Source organism: Asterias amurensis, chromosome 6 (genome assembly GCF_032118995.1).
Source record: "Asterias amurensis chromosome 6, ASM3211899v1".
Classification (NCBI taxonomy): Eukaryota; Metazoa; Echinodermata; class Asteroidea; order Forcipulatida; family Asteriidae; genus Asterias; species Asterias amurensis.
In genome coordinates, this window is record NC_092653.1 from 1,330,635 (window position 1) to 1,350,385 (window position 19,751).

The 19,751-nt window shown below is 39.5% G+C and overlaps 3 protein-coding genes across 4 annotated transcripts; 1 reads left to right on the forward strand and 2 right to left on the reverse strand.

Moving 5' to 3' along the window:
* The first annotated feature begins 488 nt into the window (after window positions 1-488).
* LOC139939091 (protein rolling stone-like) lies at window positions 489-6,516 on the forward strand. Of its 2 annotated transcripts, none has more exons than XM_071934826.1 (3): window positions 489-740; window positions 3,985-4,210; window positions 5,138-6,516. In XM_071934826.1, the coding sequence occupies exons 1-3, from the start codon at window positions 657-659 to the stop codon at window positions 5,623-5,625; spliced, it is 798 nt and encodes a 265-aa protein (XP_071790927.1). In that variant the 5' UTR covers window positions 489-656; the 3' UTR covers window positions 5,626-6,516. The 2 variants fall into 2 exon arrangements, with proteins under 2 accessions (XP_071790927.1, XP_071790928.1); XM_071934827.1 differs by having other exon boundaries at window positions 5,141-6,516.
* A 2,230-nt stretch (window positions 6,517-8,746) lies between these two features.
* LOC139938125 (patched domain-containing protein 3-like) lies at window positions 8,747-9,754 on the reverse strand. The gene has a single exon (XM_071933505.1). The coding sequence runs from the start codon at window positions 9,752-9,754 to the stop codon at window positions 8,747-8,749; it is 1,008 nt and encodes a 335-aa protein (XP_071789606.1).
* A 20-nt stretch (window positions 9,755-9,774) lies between these two features.
* Window positions 9,775-14,845, reverse strand: LOC139938126 (patched domain-containing protein 3-like). The gene is made up of 3 exons (XM_071933506.1): window positions 14,457-14,845; window positions 11,360-11,931; window positions 9,775-10,424 (listed from the first exon to the last, which is right to left on the reverse strand). The coding sequence occupies exons 1-3, from the start codon at window positions 14,843-14,845 to the stop codon at window positions 9,775-9,777; spliced, it is 1,611 nt and encodes a 536-aa protein (XP_071789607.1).
* Window positions 14,846-19,751: the final 4,906 nt, after the last annotated feature.

Consider the following 19,751-nt stretch of genomic DNA (forward strand, 5'->3'; position numbering starts at 1 on the left):
CTCAATCGGTCATCGGAGTCGGGAGAAAACAACGGAAAAACCCACCCTTGTTTCCGCGCGTTTCGCCGTGTCATGTGTTTAAAATAAATCCGTAATTCTCGTTAACGAGAATTTATATTGTTTTGCTCAATAAGTAAAGCATTTCATGGAATAATATTTCAAGAGAAGTCTTTCACCATTGCCTTCTGTAAACCCTTTAAGTTATTTGTAAATCTGTGAACTTTTATTTGTTTTTCTGAACCGAAACGGTCCAATGGCTTTAAAAGTGGTTAAAATGGATGACTACACTCAATGTGAACTTATCGTATGACCATTGCAAGGTCTCTACCGTCGGTTGCTGCAAGGCTGGTCGACTGAGTTCAATAATACATACACGTACTGCCATCTTCTCTGCACGCCTACTTCCCATTCAATCAAGGACTATTGTGGCAACCCAAGTCAGGGCCCATTCACGTATTCATTCATCAAAACAGAACCAAATAGGGTATTCACGTATAGTAGAGTTTTTAACCCATCTTCTTGCTATCTAATCCGTGTATTAAGTTGTGGACTAGAGCATTCTTGTTGCAGTTGGGCCACGCCAAAAAGTGCCGAAGACGCTAACTCTGTTAAAAACATTTTCTACGTGTTCGACTGGGTGCAAAATAACAGCAATAATGGCGGGGCGGTGTTGTGAACGTCCTAAGGTGTCCGATTTCGGACTCAACACCGATGACCCAAGCGTGTTTTCTCGTCCTCAGGTAAGATTGTCACCGCTGATTTGTTCGATGTTTGGGACTATAAACAACGCTATTGACAACTTTGTAGGTAATGAACCATTTTAGATAAAAGTAATACTCATAGGCCACTCATAGGGGTGCACTGTTTGGTTTGGGTGTAAACAAATTGACCCAAACCAAATAGTGACAATTATGTCCACCATATCTCATAATGGTTTATTGTACCATGGAGCTATACCCAGTTGAACCGTCCCCATTATAGCTCATGAAAACAGTTTTCGGCCGGGCGAATAATCAAGAGATACATGTGGGAGGTTTGTAAAAACATAAGAAATATTAACATTTGGGGTGCACCCCACAATGTTTTGTAAAAATGGAAAGATTTAAAACATGGGATCACAACACCTTGGAAAGCCCATAATGTTGCTCTATAACTAAACATGCTTAGCACCGCTGACCATTGATCAGTATTGACCCATCGATCGACCTAGTCAAGTTGTCTCAGTCCATGGAGTAAGGACAGTCCTATAATCTTTGCTTAGTCTAAACATTTCCATACTTCGATCATGACTCACAGCTCTTTGAGTCATTTCTTGTTGTTGAAAACACCCAAACGAAAAAATCTTGGTCATAATTTGTCTTCATTCCACATTGAGTGTAACTATGGGAAACTTATGGTGGCCCCGAAGGGACATCGCATAACGCAAACGTGTGCGCACACGTATGCAATGTCGTGAAACAAATCGCGAATATATGCGCACACGTATACAATATCGTGAAACAATTCGCGAATATGTGCGCACACGTATGCAATGTCGTGAAACAAATCGCGAATATGTGCGCACACGTATGCAATCTCGTGAACCAAATCGTGAATATGTGCGCACACGTATGCAATTTCGTGAACCAAATCGTGAATATGTGCGCACACGAGTGCGATTTGTTTTGCAATGTCGTGAATTTTATTGCATACCATGTTGCATACCATTAGGATGATGTCATAGTTGTGGATAATTTGTTACCGATCTAGGGAGTACTGTGGCGCTACAGCAGGCTCCCTCTGTAAAGCATGTGTATACCCAGGAACTTGGCACCAGGCCAAGGACGACCACACGCCTCGCTTGCCTCACAACAAGACTACTGCTGCAATGACTACCGCTTATCTCACTGTTGGAAAGAAACCCCCCAGATCATTAGACATTTTATTCAAAGGTATGCAACATGGTATGCAATAAAATTCACGACATCGCAAATAAAATTCGCAGACGTGTGCGCACATATTCGCGAATTGTTTCACGACATTGCATACGTGTGCGCACATATTCGCGAATTGTTTCACGACATTGCATACGTGTGCGCACATATTCGCGAATTGTTTCACGACATTGCATTCGTGTGCGCACATATTTGCGAATTGTTTTACGACATTGCATACGTATGCGCACACGTTTGCGATATGCGATGTCCCTTCAGGGCCACCATAGAAACTCGCGCGTCACTGACTTTTTTTACCAACAGTCTTACCAACTATAGACTACCGAGGTTTACCCGGTAGCTAGAGGCAGTTCGAATCCATGTTTTGGCAGCGGGTACCGCAACGATTAGAATAGATGTTAAATTATCGAGGATAAAGAATATTAATTTTGGTTTTTACCCATACACCGATGTGTGTTAGCACAGTACTAACACAGATCGGTGTCTGGGTAAAAACCGAAATTTCATCCCCGATGCAATTTTAACATTCTTTGCAGAAGTAGTTTACTTATTGTTCTTGATGTAGGCCTTTTTAGAACTTGGTTATCTTCATATACAAGAACCCTTTATTAACTTGATATGATGTCAGTCTGCCTTGAAGCTTGAATGACCCAAATTTAGCTGCAAGTGACGTGTTAAAACAGACAGGAGTAATGTCTAAATTACACTATTTCGAACCTTTAACTATTCACCATTTCAATGACGACAGCTATATATTAGGCCTAAGCCTAATGTGTGGACTGCCAAAGAAACAGGGTCAAATCTTTTGCCAACGTTTCCTTATCACAGTTTGATCGTGATTATAAATCGCAAAATCAAGCCAGTTTCCTCATCAGCCTCTTTCCAACCACTCCAGAAAACGGCCCACAGTAACCACGGTTGGGATGTTCCTAAGTTTAGACACACATCATAATATTTTGTCTAACCCAATTATTTATAGGCTTACCCTAACCTTAACCCCAACCCTAACCCCTAACCCCAACCCGTACCACAACCCACAACCCTAACCCCATACCCTTAACCCACCCCTAACCCTTACCACAACCCTTACCACAACCCTTCCAGCCCCAACCCTAACCCCAATACCGTGTAAACTGTTTTCGGTACAGGGTTGCCGGAATAATATAGAGGTGACAGAATATAGACCAGAGATCCCCAAGGAATGCACATTCATTGAGCGATAAACCATCACAATCCATCCAGCTCTAAAATTAGGTCTGCGTCCTAGTTCGTATAATTATTTTGACAAGAGTCGACCATCATGCAATACATTGCGCTTGAAACAGTGTTTTGGTATATCCTGTCCTATGAACACACAATAGAGGTCACGGTCAGGTAGTCAGGTACCACCCATTTTAACAATAGACCTATTGAAAATGTGGATTATGTAAAAGGAACTGACCCATAGCAATTTTTTTTATCAGCATGTTATTTACACGCAGCTTTGTTTGTCCTTGTACACAAAATCAAATTTAATTTTTAGTAAAGAAGGAACTCAACAATAATTTTGATAAAAACATACGCAAACTAAAGAATCACCTGAAACGCACGGCTAAAAAGCAAATGCATTCAAAACTTAACCTTATTAGTATAAACCGCTATGTTTTGATGGGAATTTTGTTTTATGTTCTTGTTGAAATGTTTCAACAGTTTGCCTCCATTTCGTCTCCTTGCCTGCCATGTTGGCAATAATCATACAACATAGACGCAGTTCAGTCTGCATGTTTCGTGTTTAATAATCACACATCACGATGAAATGTGAGCTTAGTTTTGGTTGGAAACAAACTAAATCAACTATTGAGTTTTCCGGGTTTGCAGATACATTTTTCTCGAGTATGTCTTCATTTTGAGGGATATTTAATTGAACTAGACCTATTATGTCTTCTCCTTCCCTGAGCTTCCAGACTAAAATCCTTTACCAATTCTGTATAATGATTCCAACGCCCTTTTGTGTATGTTTACTTTAACGGTGTGTTATTTATTTGTTGTTGTTGATGTTTACATTTGACAGTATGAGAAGATTCCTAAGATATTGTTCGTCATCTACCGTGTGGTCATCGCTCTCTACATCTTCGGTATCACTGTGGCGTATCTGATCAACCAAATCGAATTCTTTGGCGGGGTTTTGTTCGTGTATCTGACCAACCTCGGATTCTTTGTCTTCTTCTTTTATCTTGTAATGGCTGCTTTAACGGCCGTAGCAGATACATGGATTTTACGGACCCGAACTATTGAAGGTAGGTTTATTTTGTCCCGCCATTATATTAATCATAATTCGTTTACAGTGCTATGCACAGACCAGAACTGGGAAACTGGGCCCGGTGCGTGCCAATAGACCTTTGTCATGATCGATATATCCATCTTGGTCATGCTCCTCATACCAAATAACAATAATTTATGATAATAATCATTTTGCAAATAGGAACCACACTATTTTGTTCTTTCAGCCTCGGTTTGGTTAATATCAATGGGAGAAACTCAAGATGGCTGCACTATGATAAAGGTCTATTGTACGGAGTAACTAAATTTTCTTACCGAGCCACGCCCCAAGACATTTGTAGATTAAGGAGAATGGACGAGAAAGTTGCCTAGATTCGTAAATAGAATGTACGAGCCGGATTGTGTAATTCTACAGCGTCTCAAAGACCTATGTATTATTAAGTTAATTTTATTGCAATAATGTGCGCCCTCTGATTGGTTAGCCCGTTGCAGGAAGCATACCTGGTGTCAAAGGGAAATCTTTCCCTGAAGATTTTGTCCCCGTGGAAAACTGGGCTGATAAAGGAGGATGATTCAAAAGAGGGCGCTATCCAAAAATATCTGTACATATTTCACCGTACGGGGAACAGAATCTCACGGGGTGGTATTATGTACAAAATAGCCATACACCATGATGTGCATTGACCATCAGAAAATAAAATTGTTTAATTTATACCACATCTATGGCCCAATTTCATAGAGCTGTTTAAGCAGGAATCATTGCTTAGCAGAAATGAGCAGGATACTAGGTACAAATTGTACATTCGACATACTAATTGGCAGGTCCCAGTCACCATAACCTTATTATGGTGAGCATGATTGTGTTGCTTTTTATATTTATTATTGGTAAAGCAGTTTAGAATCAACTAATTTTCCCTTTTTCTTTGTTCTCTTGCTACACCCAGAAGTTGGAATTCGCCACAAGATCCAATGGTTACTCTTCAATATCACATTGAATGTTAACATCATCGTCACTCTCATCTACTGGAGCTTTCTGTACGATCCAAGTGTCTCATTCTTCTATGACTTTCACGTGCATTCATTCACCACCATCGTTTCCCTTCTCGATTTGTTCCTGACTGCCATGCCGGTACGGTTCCTGCACTTCATCTACCCGATGGGATTTGGTATCGCGTACCTGATAATGACTCTGATCTACTGGGGAGCAGGTGGGGTGACCAGACTAGGGGACTACATCTATTCGTTCATTAATTATACCGAAAGCCCAGGGCTTGCTGCTGGGGTGGCTTGTGGGGTACTTATAGGTGTGGTCCTCGTTCAGCTGTTGGTATGGGGCTTGTACAAACTACGAATGTGGATGTGGTTTAGGTGTAGTGGGGATGGGAGGAACGTACAGTCAGAGGACCCAGGCAAGATGGAGGAAGGGTTGTAACTTGAAGGTGCACCCGACTAAATAAACTCCCATAAAAGTACAGTGAAAAGTGCTTATTGTTACACGAAAAACAAAGCTAATTTTAAATCTCACAGCTTTTAACAGAAATGGGGAAATAAAACATTGATGATAGTGAGTCTCAGGGCCTGTCGAGTTACTCTCCCTCCAGATAGACATCCCCTAAATCTTTGTAAGTTTCGAAAAGTCTGAGCATCAATCTTGAACAAAATGATGTCTTCACCTCTCAGTAAACAGGACCACTTATTGTTGGGCCTTTGCCAACCAAAATACCTCAAAATTGAACAATCTCAGGTTGATGGGCACTGTTTTTACACTATTCTGTCTGTCCAGCGATGTTGTTGGTACCGGCGCCATCACCTCGCTAAACCGGATGGATTCAAATTTCTTGATGAAAATTCCTCGACATTTTAAAATATATTTTCCCCCAAAGTAAACACTGATGATCTGATGTTCAGAGCTGACTTTTTTTACTGTATCTTTATTGATGGCCTATAAATCAGCATTAGGCCTACGTATAGACAAAAAAACAAATATGGGTAACCCCGCCTTTAGATTGATAAAAACCCTAGAGCAAGGAAGCTCCATGATTAAACGACAACCGCATAAAGATTGAACGGACCATGATATGAGGCGTCCAACATGGGATATATAGATTGAAGTCATGGCCCAGTAAAATTCTACCTCAGTTTACATGTAATATAAAGTTTGCAGCTCACCAGACTTATTGTAACTTGTTCTTATCTTACAGTAAACTACGTGTCGAACCATAGAGCAAGGACTGGTCCTTGCTCTGTGGTCGAACAAACAATTTAATCAACGTTCGTCATATTTTGTTCTGAGAGCGATTCACGAACTTCAATAAAACATGTTTCATTTTTATGAACAAAAAAGACTGTATCCCACTGACTTCATTTTGTGTTAGAAATTATAAGTGTCTGTCATGACTACAGGAAGCAGCAACAAGTAATGGATGAAACTGATGTTTGTGTCAACGCGTAAAGCTTGTATGTGAGCATGCAACCGTGGACCTCCTTATATTGTCCCTCTTTTGTTTATAGTCTCAACTTTTTTTGCAACAGCTTCCATTGGTTATTTTACATATGGGGTGGGGCGGGGGGCGCGGGGGGGGGGGCAAAATCTCTTGCCCCACCGCACTGTTCTATTTAAAAAGAACGATCATTCACCAAAATACACGAAAGCCGAATCCAATTTACGTCAAAATTAAACAAACAAACTCTCCTGATTTAAATCTCCTGAAAGTTTAATGCCCAATACCGCATAATACAAACAATATACTTAACATAGTCACTTTCCTAAAAAGCGAAAGGTTAGCAAACGAAACTGGCCACACACAAGTTTACAATTTTACCGGATTCAAAAGTAGCCCTATACAAAAACATTATTTTTCTCATGAAACAGGGAGCTGTAGAAATGTATTCCTTACAGATAATAATATTGGGAAGAAATAGAGAGAAATGCTAAAAATAACTATGTTTTTTTGCTTTATTAAAAAGAAGAGCTGGAGACTAACGATCGTGACCCCAAATTATAGTATAATATATAGATATTTTTAAAATAAATGCTACTCATAAAAGCCTGAACATTGAGGGCGCAAAAGACATTGTCAACATGTGCTCTAGAAATTGAGTTCACATGAGAAACAGAAACTCCCTTCTCCGTTGTATTCCAAAAAGATTCGAGAAAAGCTATAGTGACGTCATCACCCATGTGACATCATTTATGGGATCTCCATTTTGTGTAGCCGCTTTGCGTGAAAAAGCTAAGCAGCATCCGACCAAGAATTGTTATAACCGCACGCCGAAAACGGAAGAAGTGTCTTAGTCAGTTTTTTAAACCTTTTGGTTTGTGCATTTCTTTTTGATCAAATAAAAGGTGAGAAAAATTACAAAAATACTATGAAATGAAATACATTATAAACAGTTTAAATGGCATTCCCTTTAACCAAGTTTTTCGCTCATTTCTGATTCAACGGACGGTTTGGTTGGTACTCTTAAAGGGACACGTTGCCTTAGGGGCGAATTGGACTATGAAAAGCGTTTGAAAACCGTTTGTTATAAAATGTATAAGATTAGAAAGATGTTTTAAAAGTAAATATTAAATGATCCACACAAATATATTATACTTTTAGAACATCCTTCTAACCATATCGATTTCATAACAAAAGGTTTCAAACTCGTTTAATGGACCAACTCTCCCGACCAAAGGCGACGTGTCCCTTTAATGGGAACACAAACTATTGATTAGAAGCCTACAACAGCTTTAATTAGTATCATTCATTTTTGAGAATCATCTCACTTCGAATGAAAGTGGCAATGAAAACATTCCGTTTTTAGAACAATCGAATCAAAAACCAAAGTGGACTTTTCCTTTAAGTCCAATTAAAGTTGCAACAATAAAGCAACATCCCACAGATGTCAACGAATTGTTATTTTTTACGACCGCCAACGGCAAAGTATATCTACAAAGGTACACCTTTTTGATCGATAACTACCAAAATTTCATAAGTGCAAAATAACAATTGTAAAAAAAGAATTAAAGGCAGTGGACACTATTGGTAACATAAAACTCAAAATAATTATTTACATAAAACCTTACTTGGTAACAAGTAATTGGGAGAGGTTGGTAGTATAACACACTGTGAGAAACAATGGTGTGTCTCAACACAATCTGTGAACATTTGAGCTCAATTGGTCGTCGAAGTTGCGAGATAATAATGAAATAAAAAAACACCCTTGTCACACGGAGTTGTGTGCGTTCAGATGCTTGCTTCATTCTCGAAAACTACTCCACTTCAGAGGGAGCCTTTTCTGTTTGCTTTCAAGTGCTTGATTTCGGGATCTCAAAATCTAATCATGAGGTCTCGAAATCAAACTCAAATAAACATGTTAGTGAGAAATTACATAATTCTCTAAAACTACGTTATTTCAGAGGGAGCAGTTTCTCACAATGTTTTATAGTGACAGCTCTACATTACTTGTTGTTACCAAGTAAGTTTTTATGCTATCAATTATTTTGAGTAATTACCGAAAGTGCCCAGTGCCTTTAAAAAATGGATGACAAGTTTTATCAAAATCATGTCTTACATAGATTGGGTGAACGTGTGCTGAGGCATTTCGATGACGTCATTTCTAGTGTCAGGCAACATGCTAAATGGATGACCTTCGCCGCCAGTTTTACCGACGCTTTCTGGTTCTATTCGGATCTTTGCTGGGACCAAGAGCATCAGAAAGACTGGGATGAAGAGGATCCCATGCAAGGTACCTAATGAAATCACCAGAAACATTGTCTTGAAGAAAGTCCGGAAGATGTAAGTGTCTGAGAAGGCGAGGATTAAGATGCCTAGAATAGTGGTAAGGGATCCCTGAACGATGGGCATACCGAGGGAGTAGAGAGCGTGGATTGCATTCTCACGACGTGAGCCTTGATTCCCTGATACGTAGGCGTAGCTAATGTGTGCGGAGAAGTCCACACTGAAACCTATGCAGATAATGAGGTTGGTCATGGAGATGTTATCAAGGTTCACATCCCAATGGGTCATGAACCCAATCACCCCAGTCACGATGGATGTTAGGGAAAGAGTGACGAGGATAGAACAGATGGGGTTTGGGATCATCAGCAGAGAAACAATCAACATGGCGCCGACGGCGATACCAAGGTTCTGCATCGTGTTCGGAAAGATGGCGATAAACTGATCGAAGAAAATGAAGGCAGGATGGTAGACAATGGCTGGGAGCTCAGAACCTTCGGCTATGGTTCTCAAATCTGTCATCATGGTGCTCTCTTTAGTTGTGGAATCCAAGTCTTTGGTGGTAACAAAAAATCTGGAAATCTCGATACTTAGGCCATCGTCACTGAAAACGATGTCAGGGGAGTATCGTTCGAAGGCGGGGAGTTTGAGGAAATTATTCCTTAGAGTATCTACAAACTGGGCTTGGGTTGGATCCCTCAGGTCAATAAATTCAAGGTAGGCTAGGTAGTCACGAAGCCAAGATACAGAAAGACCCTCAGTTTTATTGTAGACATATTCACTGTCCTCAATACTAACTAAGGTTGTCTCCATGATATCTTGAATGCTTGGGTGCCACATATCTCTGGGCTCAGTGAACACTAACGCAATTTGTGGACCGTAGGACGTAAAGTAAGCACGGGCGTCGTCTTTATAGTTGGCCGCGTATAAGAGTTATCCCGTGCAAGATTTCGTAGGCTCAGACCCATTTGAAGCTGCGTGCATCCATAGATGGCGGTAGCCAAGTACCCAGCGTACAGCATGACAGTGAAAACCGCTATCAACGGTCTTGTGATGAAAGGTCCGTAGTACTTCTTGAAGAATATCATCAAGGCATGATCATTGGTCTCTTCGACGCTGATGATAGAATGGTCCTTGGATGCACCGCCTGCGCAAAATAAGGTGTAGGTCTTAGACCCTGACTCCTCCTTAGATCGCACATTATTACACGACAAGCAGTGTCTGTTAGCTGCCTCCCGCCTACCAGTCAGCACCATGCACGCACCGAAGAATGTTAGCTGATACAGGTAGTCAACTAGCACTGCTGACCCCAAATACAAGCAGAAAATGCGTACGGACTGAAAGTAGGTAATGGTCCCAACTCCAAATGCCAACGCGTCAGTTACGGACGTGATCGTGATGGACATAGCGGCCTCTGAGAAGGCTTCGCGCATGCGTCCTTCTACTGAAAGTCTAGTGTCAGTTTTTCGCCAAGCAGCAACCATGATGAACATGTCATCCACACCAATACCTGCAAAGTTAAAGCATAGGTCAATTTAATATTACATTAACTTCATGCTTGTATGCTTTCTTAAATCCTCGAGTGCGTAAGAATCACGTGGGACGTTGTTGTAGAACCTTTGCATTTGAGATCTAAATATACTAGCAAGATACATAGGAATAAACTTAGCAACTCATTTGTGAATAATTATAATTTTCGATTAATCATTGGGCATGGATAGTGGCAAAGGTTCCGAGATAGGGGATGCCATCACTTTTAGCCCACTTTTTATACCACACCGATTTTGACCAGAGGTAGCCCTATTAATTCTCACATCCTTATTCTGCTATAGAGACCACCAAGTGTAAAACAACAACCTTTACTTAAGTGATGTTTGAAGCTTTGCAAGGTGTGAATGATAAGAGTTAAAGGCAGTGGACCCTATTGGTAGTTGTCAAAGACTATAGCCTTCACAGTTGGTATATGTCAACATATGCATACATTAACAAACCTGTGAAAATTTTAGCTCAATCGGTCATCGAACTTGCGTGATAATAATGAAAGAAAAAACACCCTTGTCGCACGAAGTTGTGTGCGTTTAGATGGTTGATTTCGAGACCTCAAGTTATAAATCTGAGGTCTCAAAATCAGATTCGTGGAAAATTACTTCTTTCTCGAAAACTATGGCACTTCAGTGGGAGCAGTTTCTCACAATGTTTTATACAATCAACCTCTCCCAATTACTCGTTACCAAGTAAGGTTTAATGCTAATAATTATTTTCAGTAATTACCAATAGTGTCCACTGCCTTTAACTATATTACTGATAGTAAACTTGCGGGTACAACCATGTATTAAATCTCATTTGAGGAAGTGTTGGCTCTGAAAAGAGCCGGTTTGGTCTCGACATTTCGAACTGCATAGACTCAGCTCGTTTTAACGAAAAAAGTGTGAAACTTTTACTTACCAAGGATAAGGAAAGGCGCAGCACCAACAATGTTGGCGTAAGGTACACCGATGTAGCTCATGAGACCAAATGAAGATACCAGCGATAAGCACGCTGATAAGACGCCACATGCAGCTAGCCACGGCTTGCTCCTAACCCAGTCAAACATCATACAACTCAAGATGGTGAAAAATATGAAGACAGAAAAGGTGATCGAGAAATCCCTAATAAGGTTGGCACTAGCTGCTGTCAGCTCATCTTCAAGGGACGTTGAGACGAAACGGGTTACTTGTATCCCAGCTGGCTTGAATGCAGAGACGATGTCAATGAAGATCTTTTCCCACATTGCTCCCCGAAGATCGTCTGCTGTTTCCTCATATAGTAAGAGGTAAGACAGCAGGACAGCTTCTCCCGACAGCACCTCATCAGAGGAGTTTGAATTGAAGGTAACACCTCCAAGTCCTCCACCAAGAAAGAAAACTGTGTCTGCAGTTGGTCTGTAAAGTGGGTAAGAGAGAGTGGTCACCGGAACATTCGACGAGTTATACCCGTACACAGCCAGCAGAGCATTCTCGTTGCACACTGTTATTCTGCTGTGTAAAAAAACGTTGTGTAAAATCTTTTTTAAACAACTTGTGTAATTTGTACACAACGTTGTGTACTCATTTCCAAGTTGTGTACAATGCTAGTTGTGTAATTATTATAAATCGATAAAACCTCCAAAACTGAATTTACACAACTATTGTGTAAACTTTGAAGCACGTGATCAAAAAGCAACCAATCACGAAGTACTTTTGCTTGGCAAACAAAACGAACAAAACAAAATGGCTGACGTACTTTGCCGCTACTGTCGACGTCAAAAGCAGCGAGGATTCGAAGATTTTGTTCATTGTGGCGGTAAGTAAATAACAATTCACTGGTTTGAACGAAGAGTACCGTAATAAGGACCATTTTGTGTGGGTATCTGTCAGTTGGCTTTCGGTAAATTAGCATAAAATTATAAGTTTTTACCTCGTCGATGACAACGGGTTACGCGGATCGTAAAGGCCATTGTTACAACGCTGCCACTGTGCAGCGAAAATTTAGAGTTTGCATGTAGGCCTAACTATAAGATTTTTAACCCTTCGTAGTCAGATCAATGGGCCCAAGAGAGACGTCAACCCATGAGAAGTTTGGTCATTCAATGCAGACACTTTTAACAATAAGTTTGACAGTTTTAACGTTAGTTATTCAATTCAGTTTTGCTGTATTTTCCGACTAGTTCTATCATTCAATCATGTCTATTTCGTCAACTCGACCTATCTCCAACGAGAGTACAAAAATATTGATTTTTAGTCCCCCCGTGCACCACGCACACAGACAAACCGCGTGTGTTTCGGGGTGCTCCATGGTCTCACATGCACAGCAGTGTGTGAAGGCTTGAACATTTTTCATTGACATTTGTATATCTTCTGACGATTAGGGCTTGAAATTTTGTATTCGGTATAATGCAATTATTTGGTATGATGCAAAGAAATTTTAACTGCAAAACATTGCTGGGAATTTTAGACTCGTACGTACATTGTGAAAAAAATGTAAAGCAACTGGAAGAAAAACAATTATGCCCTTTGGATCAGCACTAACCTAAAGTCGTGCTGGTGGGACTAACTAGTGACCCCTCATGTTTTTTTTGTAGGCGTACTCTCAGCTACTTGATTCTGTGTTTTAAGTATCTGTTCATTCAGACTATTTCAAAGTTGTCTTTCTTTTTTAAACAGGGTGACACGTAACAGATATCCAACACTACATAATCAGCATTCCTGTATTGAAGCACCAGCCACTGCCATTCATCCTTCTCACTTGGTGGAACTTGCTACAGCACACACTAGTTAAGGATGAGTACTAGTTGGATTCTGAACGTCAAGCTATGGAGATTATTATGTGCTGGATGTGGAACAATCATGAACTATCAGCCACACTGTTCAATACACGCCTGTACTGTTAGGAAATGCAAGAAGAATAGCAAAAACCAGCTCCCTTGAACTACCAACATGACTATCTGGATGGACCGAGTAGATGAACTTGTTTCATTGGAGAGTTTAAAATGAACAATTGACTGCAAAACAGTATTTACAAGGGGAAGCTGGATGTTTGAAAAGTGGACAGTTTGTTTGCCATGTTGCATTCCTTTTTGTGTCATTTTATAACTAAATTACAGTTTGTCTGAGTGACACGACACAGCGTGTTGCTCTTGAAATTCACAGTTTTTCTATAAAAAAAACATGTTTAACAAGCAATATTAAAAACCTGCTATTGCGCAAAGCATTTTGGCCTTGGCCAAGTTCTCTCTTGGACCATTTTGTCAACATGAGGTCGATGTTGGCTGGTGACCAACACATTTTTATTGTCGTTTGTGATGAATGAATGTATGATTGGTGTAGTTTTGACCAATAAAATTCATTTAAATATCGTTTAAAACAAGTTGCTGAATTATTTTCTCATTATGTGTCTACACTTTGCTTAAAAATGGGCGTTCCACAACTAATATTAATACATTGTGAACAACTATAATTGTGGAAACAAATTAACTGATTGTTATGTAAACAGTTTGCACAATAATAGCTAATTTGGTACTTTACACATGATTTTGTAGAATTTAATCTTACAAAATGATGTGTAATTAAGTATACCCAATTATTGTGTAAACTGTTTACACAGCTACTTGGTTAAAAATCTTGTACACATAATTGTGTACACTTATCACACAACTGTTGTTTAAAAACTACACAACTGGGGTTGTGTAAACCGTTTACACAACAGTTGCTAGGTTCATATAGTAAACAGGGGTTGTGTAAAATTTTACACAAGTTGTGTAATATTTTTAACCAATTAATGTGTAAACCGTTTACACAACTAGTTGTGTAAAAAACTTTTACACATAATTGTGTACAATTATCACACAACTGTTGTTTAAAAACTACACAACTGGGGTTGTGTAAACCGTTTACACAACAGTTGCTAGGTTCATATAGTAAACAGGGGTTGTGTAAAATTTTACACAAGTTGTGTAAGATTTAACACAACCGAAATAACAGTGCATACACCATCTATCTTGATACAAAGATCAAGAAACGTGTACTCAGTGTCATTCTGAAAGACGCTTATGTTCATGATCATATCGTGTAGATTTATCATTTCTTGAACTGCACTTTCGGTCAGGACGTTCCCGCCATTTTCCATCCGAATGATTGCGTTGCCATACCGTGTCACACTTCCAGCCAACGGGTCGTCCTTACCGTTCTGAGCGAATAGATTTTCCACCGTTGCCCGGTCCGTCTTCGCCTGACCGTTCTCCGGAGTGTATAACGCCTCTACGTTCTGTTCCTCGGTCAAGAAAACGATACCAGCTCCAAGTGCTCCTGCTAAAAGCACGGGCAAAATTAAGAAGGGAAACGGATGCCTGGCGATAAAGCCTCCATAATTGAAAAAACACAACCTTATAGCCTTTTCAATGCAATTGAACGCCATGATGTTATTCAGCAAAGTTTGCACGCACAACAAAAGTTATTCAGTTTGTGTGGAGACTTACACGCTTAATGAAGTTATTTAGTTATTGGGATGCTTCAGTTGGTGTGAGTAAAAAAATAAGCTATGCTGCTATTATGTTGTTTTAGGTTGGTTTCCGCTGCAATACCTAACATTATAAACATGACACAAAACAACACAATATTCCAGTTGTGACTGATTGTATGATCGTGTCAAAATAAACTGTCGCCTTCCACAGAGGCCGCTGGTGTCCACCAGTGTGCCTTGATCACACTCCAATGACTTCCCATACTTCTCTATGACGATTCAAAACTAGGTTGGACACGGGTCAGTAGGACAAAGGAATTCCTTGAAGTTCTATAATTATTATTGATCGTATACGACCATGACGTCAATCCAAGTCCATCGAAAAAGCATTTTGTATGGACAAGGTCGCCACTCATCGTCATCGACCTTCAAATACCAACACTACCAAGGCCTTGTTGACGGCTTCTGTGGTTTGGAAAAGTTCATGCAGTCTTTATAGAAGAACGAGGTCAAAATTCACATCACTGAGAAATCACTTATTGCGAAACAATCACATAAAGCATACGTTTTTATCACTCACACTCTCCCTCTATCCCGTAGCTAAATGCCGTACGGGTGCACCCCTCCAGACTAACAGGGAGTCGAGCTCAATACACTTTTGTATACAAACAGGCCATAAAATATACATTGACAGATTTTTGGCATGTAAAAACGTTATAACAAGTTATGATATTTTACCATAACATACCATAACTGGTAATACGTTTTTACATGCAAAATGATTGTCGTCTCACTGACAGACTATGACAAAATTCATTACATTGTTTTACTAATTTCTCAAAAACTACAGCACCTCATCAAGTAACATTTTTATGGGAAGCTTTCTAACTGGTACCATCATTATCTTCAAATATATAGATTGAAGTCATGGCCTAGTAAAATTCTACCTCATACATGTAATACAAAGTTTGCAGCCCACAATACTTCTTTTAACTTGTGAGCTGTTCCGACCGTCCGTCGGAACAGGTATTGTTTTCGTCTAGATTTTTATTGTTTTTATTATTATTATTCTTTGTTTCTCCCCTTAATCCCATAGCGTTTGTACACGTTTTTGCGGCAGCCTAATCTCCTGAACCATAATACGAAAGAGTGAGTTTATTATACCAAATTGAAGCTTAGAACATAAGCTTAATTCTTATCGTAAAAAAAATTAAAATTGTTAATTAATAAGCCTTAATTAAGCTTATGAATATTTAGTTAGCAAACCTAGTTAGAACCATATCTCAAAAAGTAGACCGCCGATCCTGAAACTTTTTTCAGCTATACACTAGTCAGGTCCTGTTAAGGTGATTTCTGACATAAAATTTCGGACGACGTCACCATGACGTCATGTAATGCACGTTTTGTGTCTGTGCACAAACACAATGGCTCTTCAAATCTATACTTTAAACTGGTCAAAAACACAATAACTTCAAAATAATTTATCTGTTAGTTTCCTAAATATCATATGATGTGTAGAAAAATACACTGATTCTAATAAGATTTGTTTCAGTCCATAAAAGCAATCAATGTTCGTCTATTAATTAATTAATCAATTAGAATCTTGGCGTCATGGGTACAACGTAGTACTTCATAAATTGGGTGCAGTCACTTTCATTGCAATGTTTAAACTTCTCTATGGCTCTTGCAACATACTGCGGACCTGTATGGGTTGAGGACTCTCGGGGAGAGTCTAAGAAGATGATGTCGTGATGTTGACATCTTTTTTTGTTTTTGAAAAATGTCAACTAATAACTACATATCCTCATTTGCATATTAAATTAGAAAATCTTTGCAGCACCATATTTCAAGAAGTATACAGCCGATTATAAGACTGTTTGTAGCTAAAGACTCATTTGGGGATTGGAGATTAATTTTGAAAAACCGTGACCTCAAGTTGACCCCTACTTCCGGGTCGACCGGAAGTGGGACCATATCTCCAGAACTATACAACAGATTTTAAAACCTTTTTTCAGTTATAAACTCCTTAGGCTTAAAATATTACTTTTGACAAACCGTGACCTCAAGTTGACCTCTACTTCCGGGTCAACCGGAAGTGGGACCATATCTCAAGAAGTATACAACCGATTTTTAAACTTTTTTTCAGTTATAGACTCCTTGGGCATTCAAGATTAGTTTGAAACACATTTGACCCCATGTTGACCTTTACTTCCGGGTCGACCGGAAGTGGGCCCACATCTCAAGAAGTACAAAGCCAATGTTCAAACTTCAGTTATAGACTCTAAGGCAATAAATATTAACTTTGGAAAACTGTGACCCTATGTTGACCTCTACTTCTGGGTCAACCGGAAGTGGGACTATATATCAAGATCTTCACAACCGATTGTTTTAACTTTTTCAGTTATAGACTCCTTGGCATTGCAGATTAGTCTTTGGTAGCTGTGGGCCCATTTTGACCTTTACTTGCGGGTCAACCGGGAAGTGTGACCTAATATCAAGAGCTACACAACTTTTTTGAAACTTTTTTTTCAGTTATAGATTCCTTGAGCAATGAAGCACATAATCCAAGCAAAACATCACGGAACAGCTTCGTGTTTGTTCACAAACACTTAATGTCTAGTTATTATCTTTCATTCATAAATACCTCAGACAGTTTCGCTATTCTTATTGGTGGAGAGCGCGTCACGTGGGGAGTTTAAACGGTTGATAATGACCAGCTGGACTCTGTTTATAACCGGTTAGTCTTGGTGCAAACCGTTTCTTGTTACGGGCGAGGCAGCAATGTCGGTGAGTTAGTCGCGCTGTGTATGGAAGGAAAACGAGAACGTCTTGCACAAGCACGTCGAAAACAGATAAGTTTTACAGAGTTTCTTACTTTATTACGCCTTTAACCCGAAGGCATTTATGGATGGGAATAAAAGAGTAGTGACTCGTTCTTAAACGGCCGTTTAAAACCTTGCAGGGTCGTTGCCGTGCGATAAAGGCAACGACCCTGCCTGTTTTAAACGGCCGTTGAAGAGCTCGTCGCTTCCTATAGTATTCCCTTAGTAAACTACGTGTTGAACAAACAATAATGTAATCAACGTTTGTCGTTTTTTTGTCTCAGAGCGATTCACGAACTTCAATAAAACCTGTTACAATATGAACAAAGGAGACTGTATCTCATTGGCTTAATTTTGTCTTAAAAAATGTAAATCAAGAAATTAAAATCGTCTGTAGAAAGCAGCAAAAAGTAATGGATGAATGTGCTGTTTGTGTCAAAATTCTTATATATATGCGGATGCAACCGTTGGTCTCCTTATATTGTCACTCTATTGTCCCTCTTTTGTTATATTGTCCCAGCTTTTTTTTGCAACAGATTCCATTGTAATGGTACACGTTTTCAAACGATGATCTTTCCCGAACCGTGGACCCTATAGTGTCCTCTTCTGTTATTTAGGTTCCCGGTTGACGTCATGGGTTTGTTTATTAAATACTGCACTTGACTATCCCTGGTAAAAATATTGACCCGTCATTGGTCCGGAGATCTGACCTATGTATTGGCCATGAAGTATGGCTTGAACCGAGTCAGACTGTAACCAAATTAAACAGTTGTTATATTTATTAGACACTGGACACTATAATAGGTAATTGTCAAAGACCAGTCTTCTCACTTGGTGTATCTCAATATTATGCATAAAATAACAAACCTGTGAAAATTTGAGCTCAATCGATCGGTCATCGAAGTTGCGAGAATGAAAGAAAATCACCCTTGTCACAAGAAGTTGTTTGCCTTCAGATGCTTGATTTTCTTGACCTCAAATTCTAAATCTGAGGTCTCAAAATAAAATTCGTGGAAAATTACTTCGTTCTCGAAAACTACTCCCCTTCTCACAATGTTGTATGTTAGCAACCTCTGCCCACTACTCATTACCAAGTAAGGTTTTATGCTAATAATTATTTTGAGTAACTACCAATAGTGTCCACTGAATTTAAAGTCACCTGGAAGTGGTATTTTTTCAAAATAAAGCTTTTGTCACTAATATATGTGTTTTGATGAGTGGAATGTGAATGAACAGTTAACTAAGGTTTTAAAAAATCAGTTCTTATGTTATTTACAAATTTAATAGTAGACCCCGACCATAGAGGGCGCTGTTCGTGACGTCAATCGAGGCAGACTTTGCCTGTAATGCGTAGAGTAAACATAATTGCAAAGTACATGTACGGACTAAGTCGTGATTTTGTACGTTTAAAAAAAAATTGTTTTTTTTCCGGCAATGCCGACCAGGTGTATTGCTGCTGAATGCAGAAAACACTTTTTGAAATGTACCAACTCACGACTTGGACGTACATGTACTTTGCGCGTGTGTTTACTATACGCATTGCAGGCAAAGTCTGCCTCGATTGACGTCACAAAAGGGGTAGGCGGAGTCAGCCCCCCAAACAACTTTATATATTTTTTAAACATATAAATCGTGACAAACAATTACTAAAAAAAATTTTTTTATTGTTCGTAAGCATATACTCTTATGTTTGAAAGGAAAAAATATATATTTCCAGGTGACTTTAAGTTCCGGTGCAGCCTTATCCAGTATTAACGAACAGCCGTCGATTTCACCAAACTCTTCCAAGCTTAGGATTAATCTTCGGACTTGGGACGAGTTAATTTCCGAATCCTGATGTTTGCACGCATTGAACCCATTCTAAGTCAGGCCTGATACTTCATGGAGGCAACGCAGGCGATGACCTCGATGCCCCCTGGTCACTGCCTTGGTGCCATTGAAATGCTCCCGTAGAAATTAATAATTTCCTCCTAGCTATAGAAGGGTACCCTTTACCAAGGAGGAAATGCCTTGGGCCCTTTCGCTTTCAAAAACAAAGC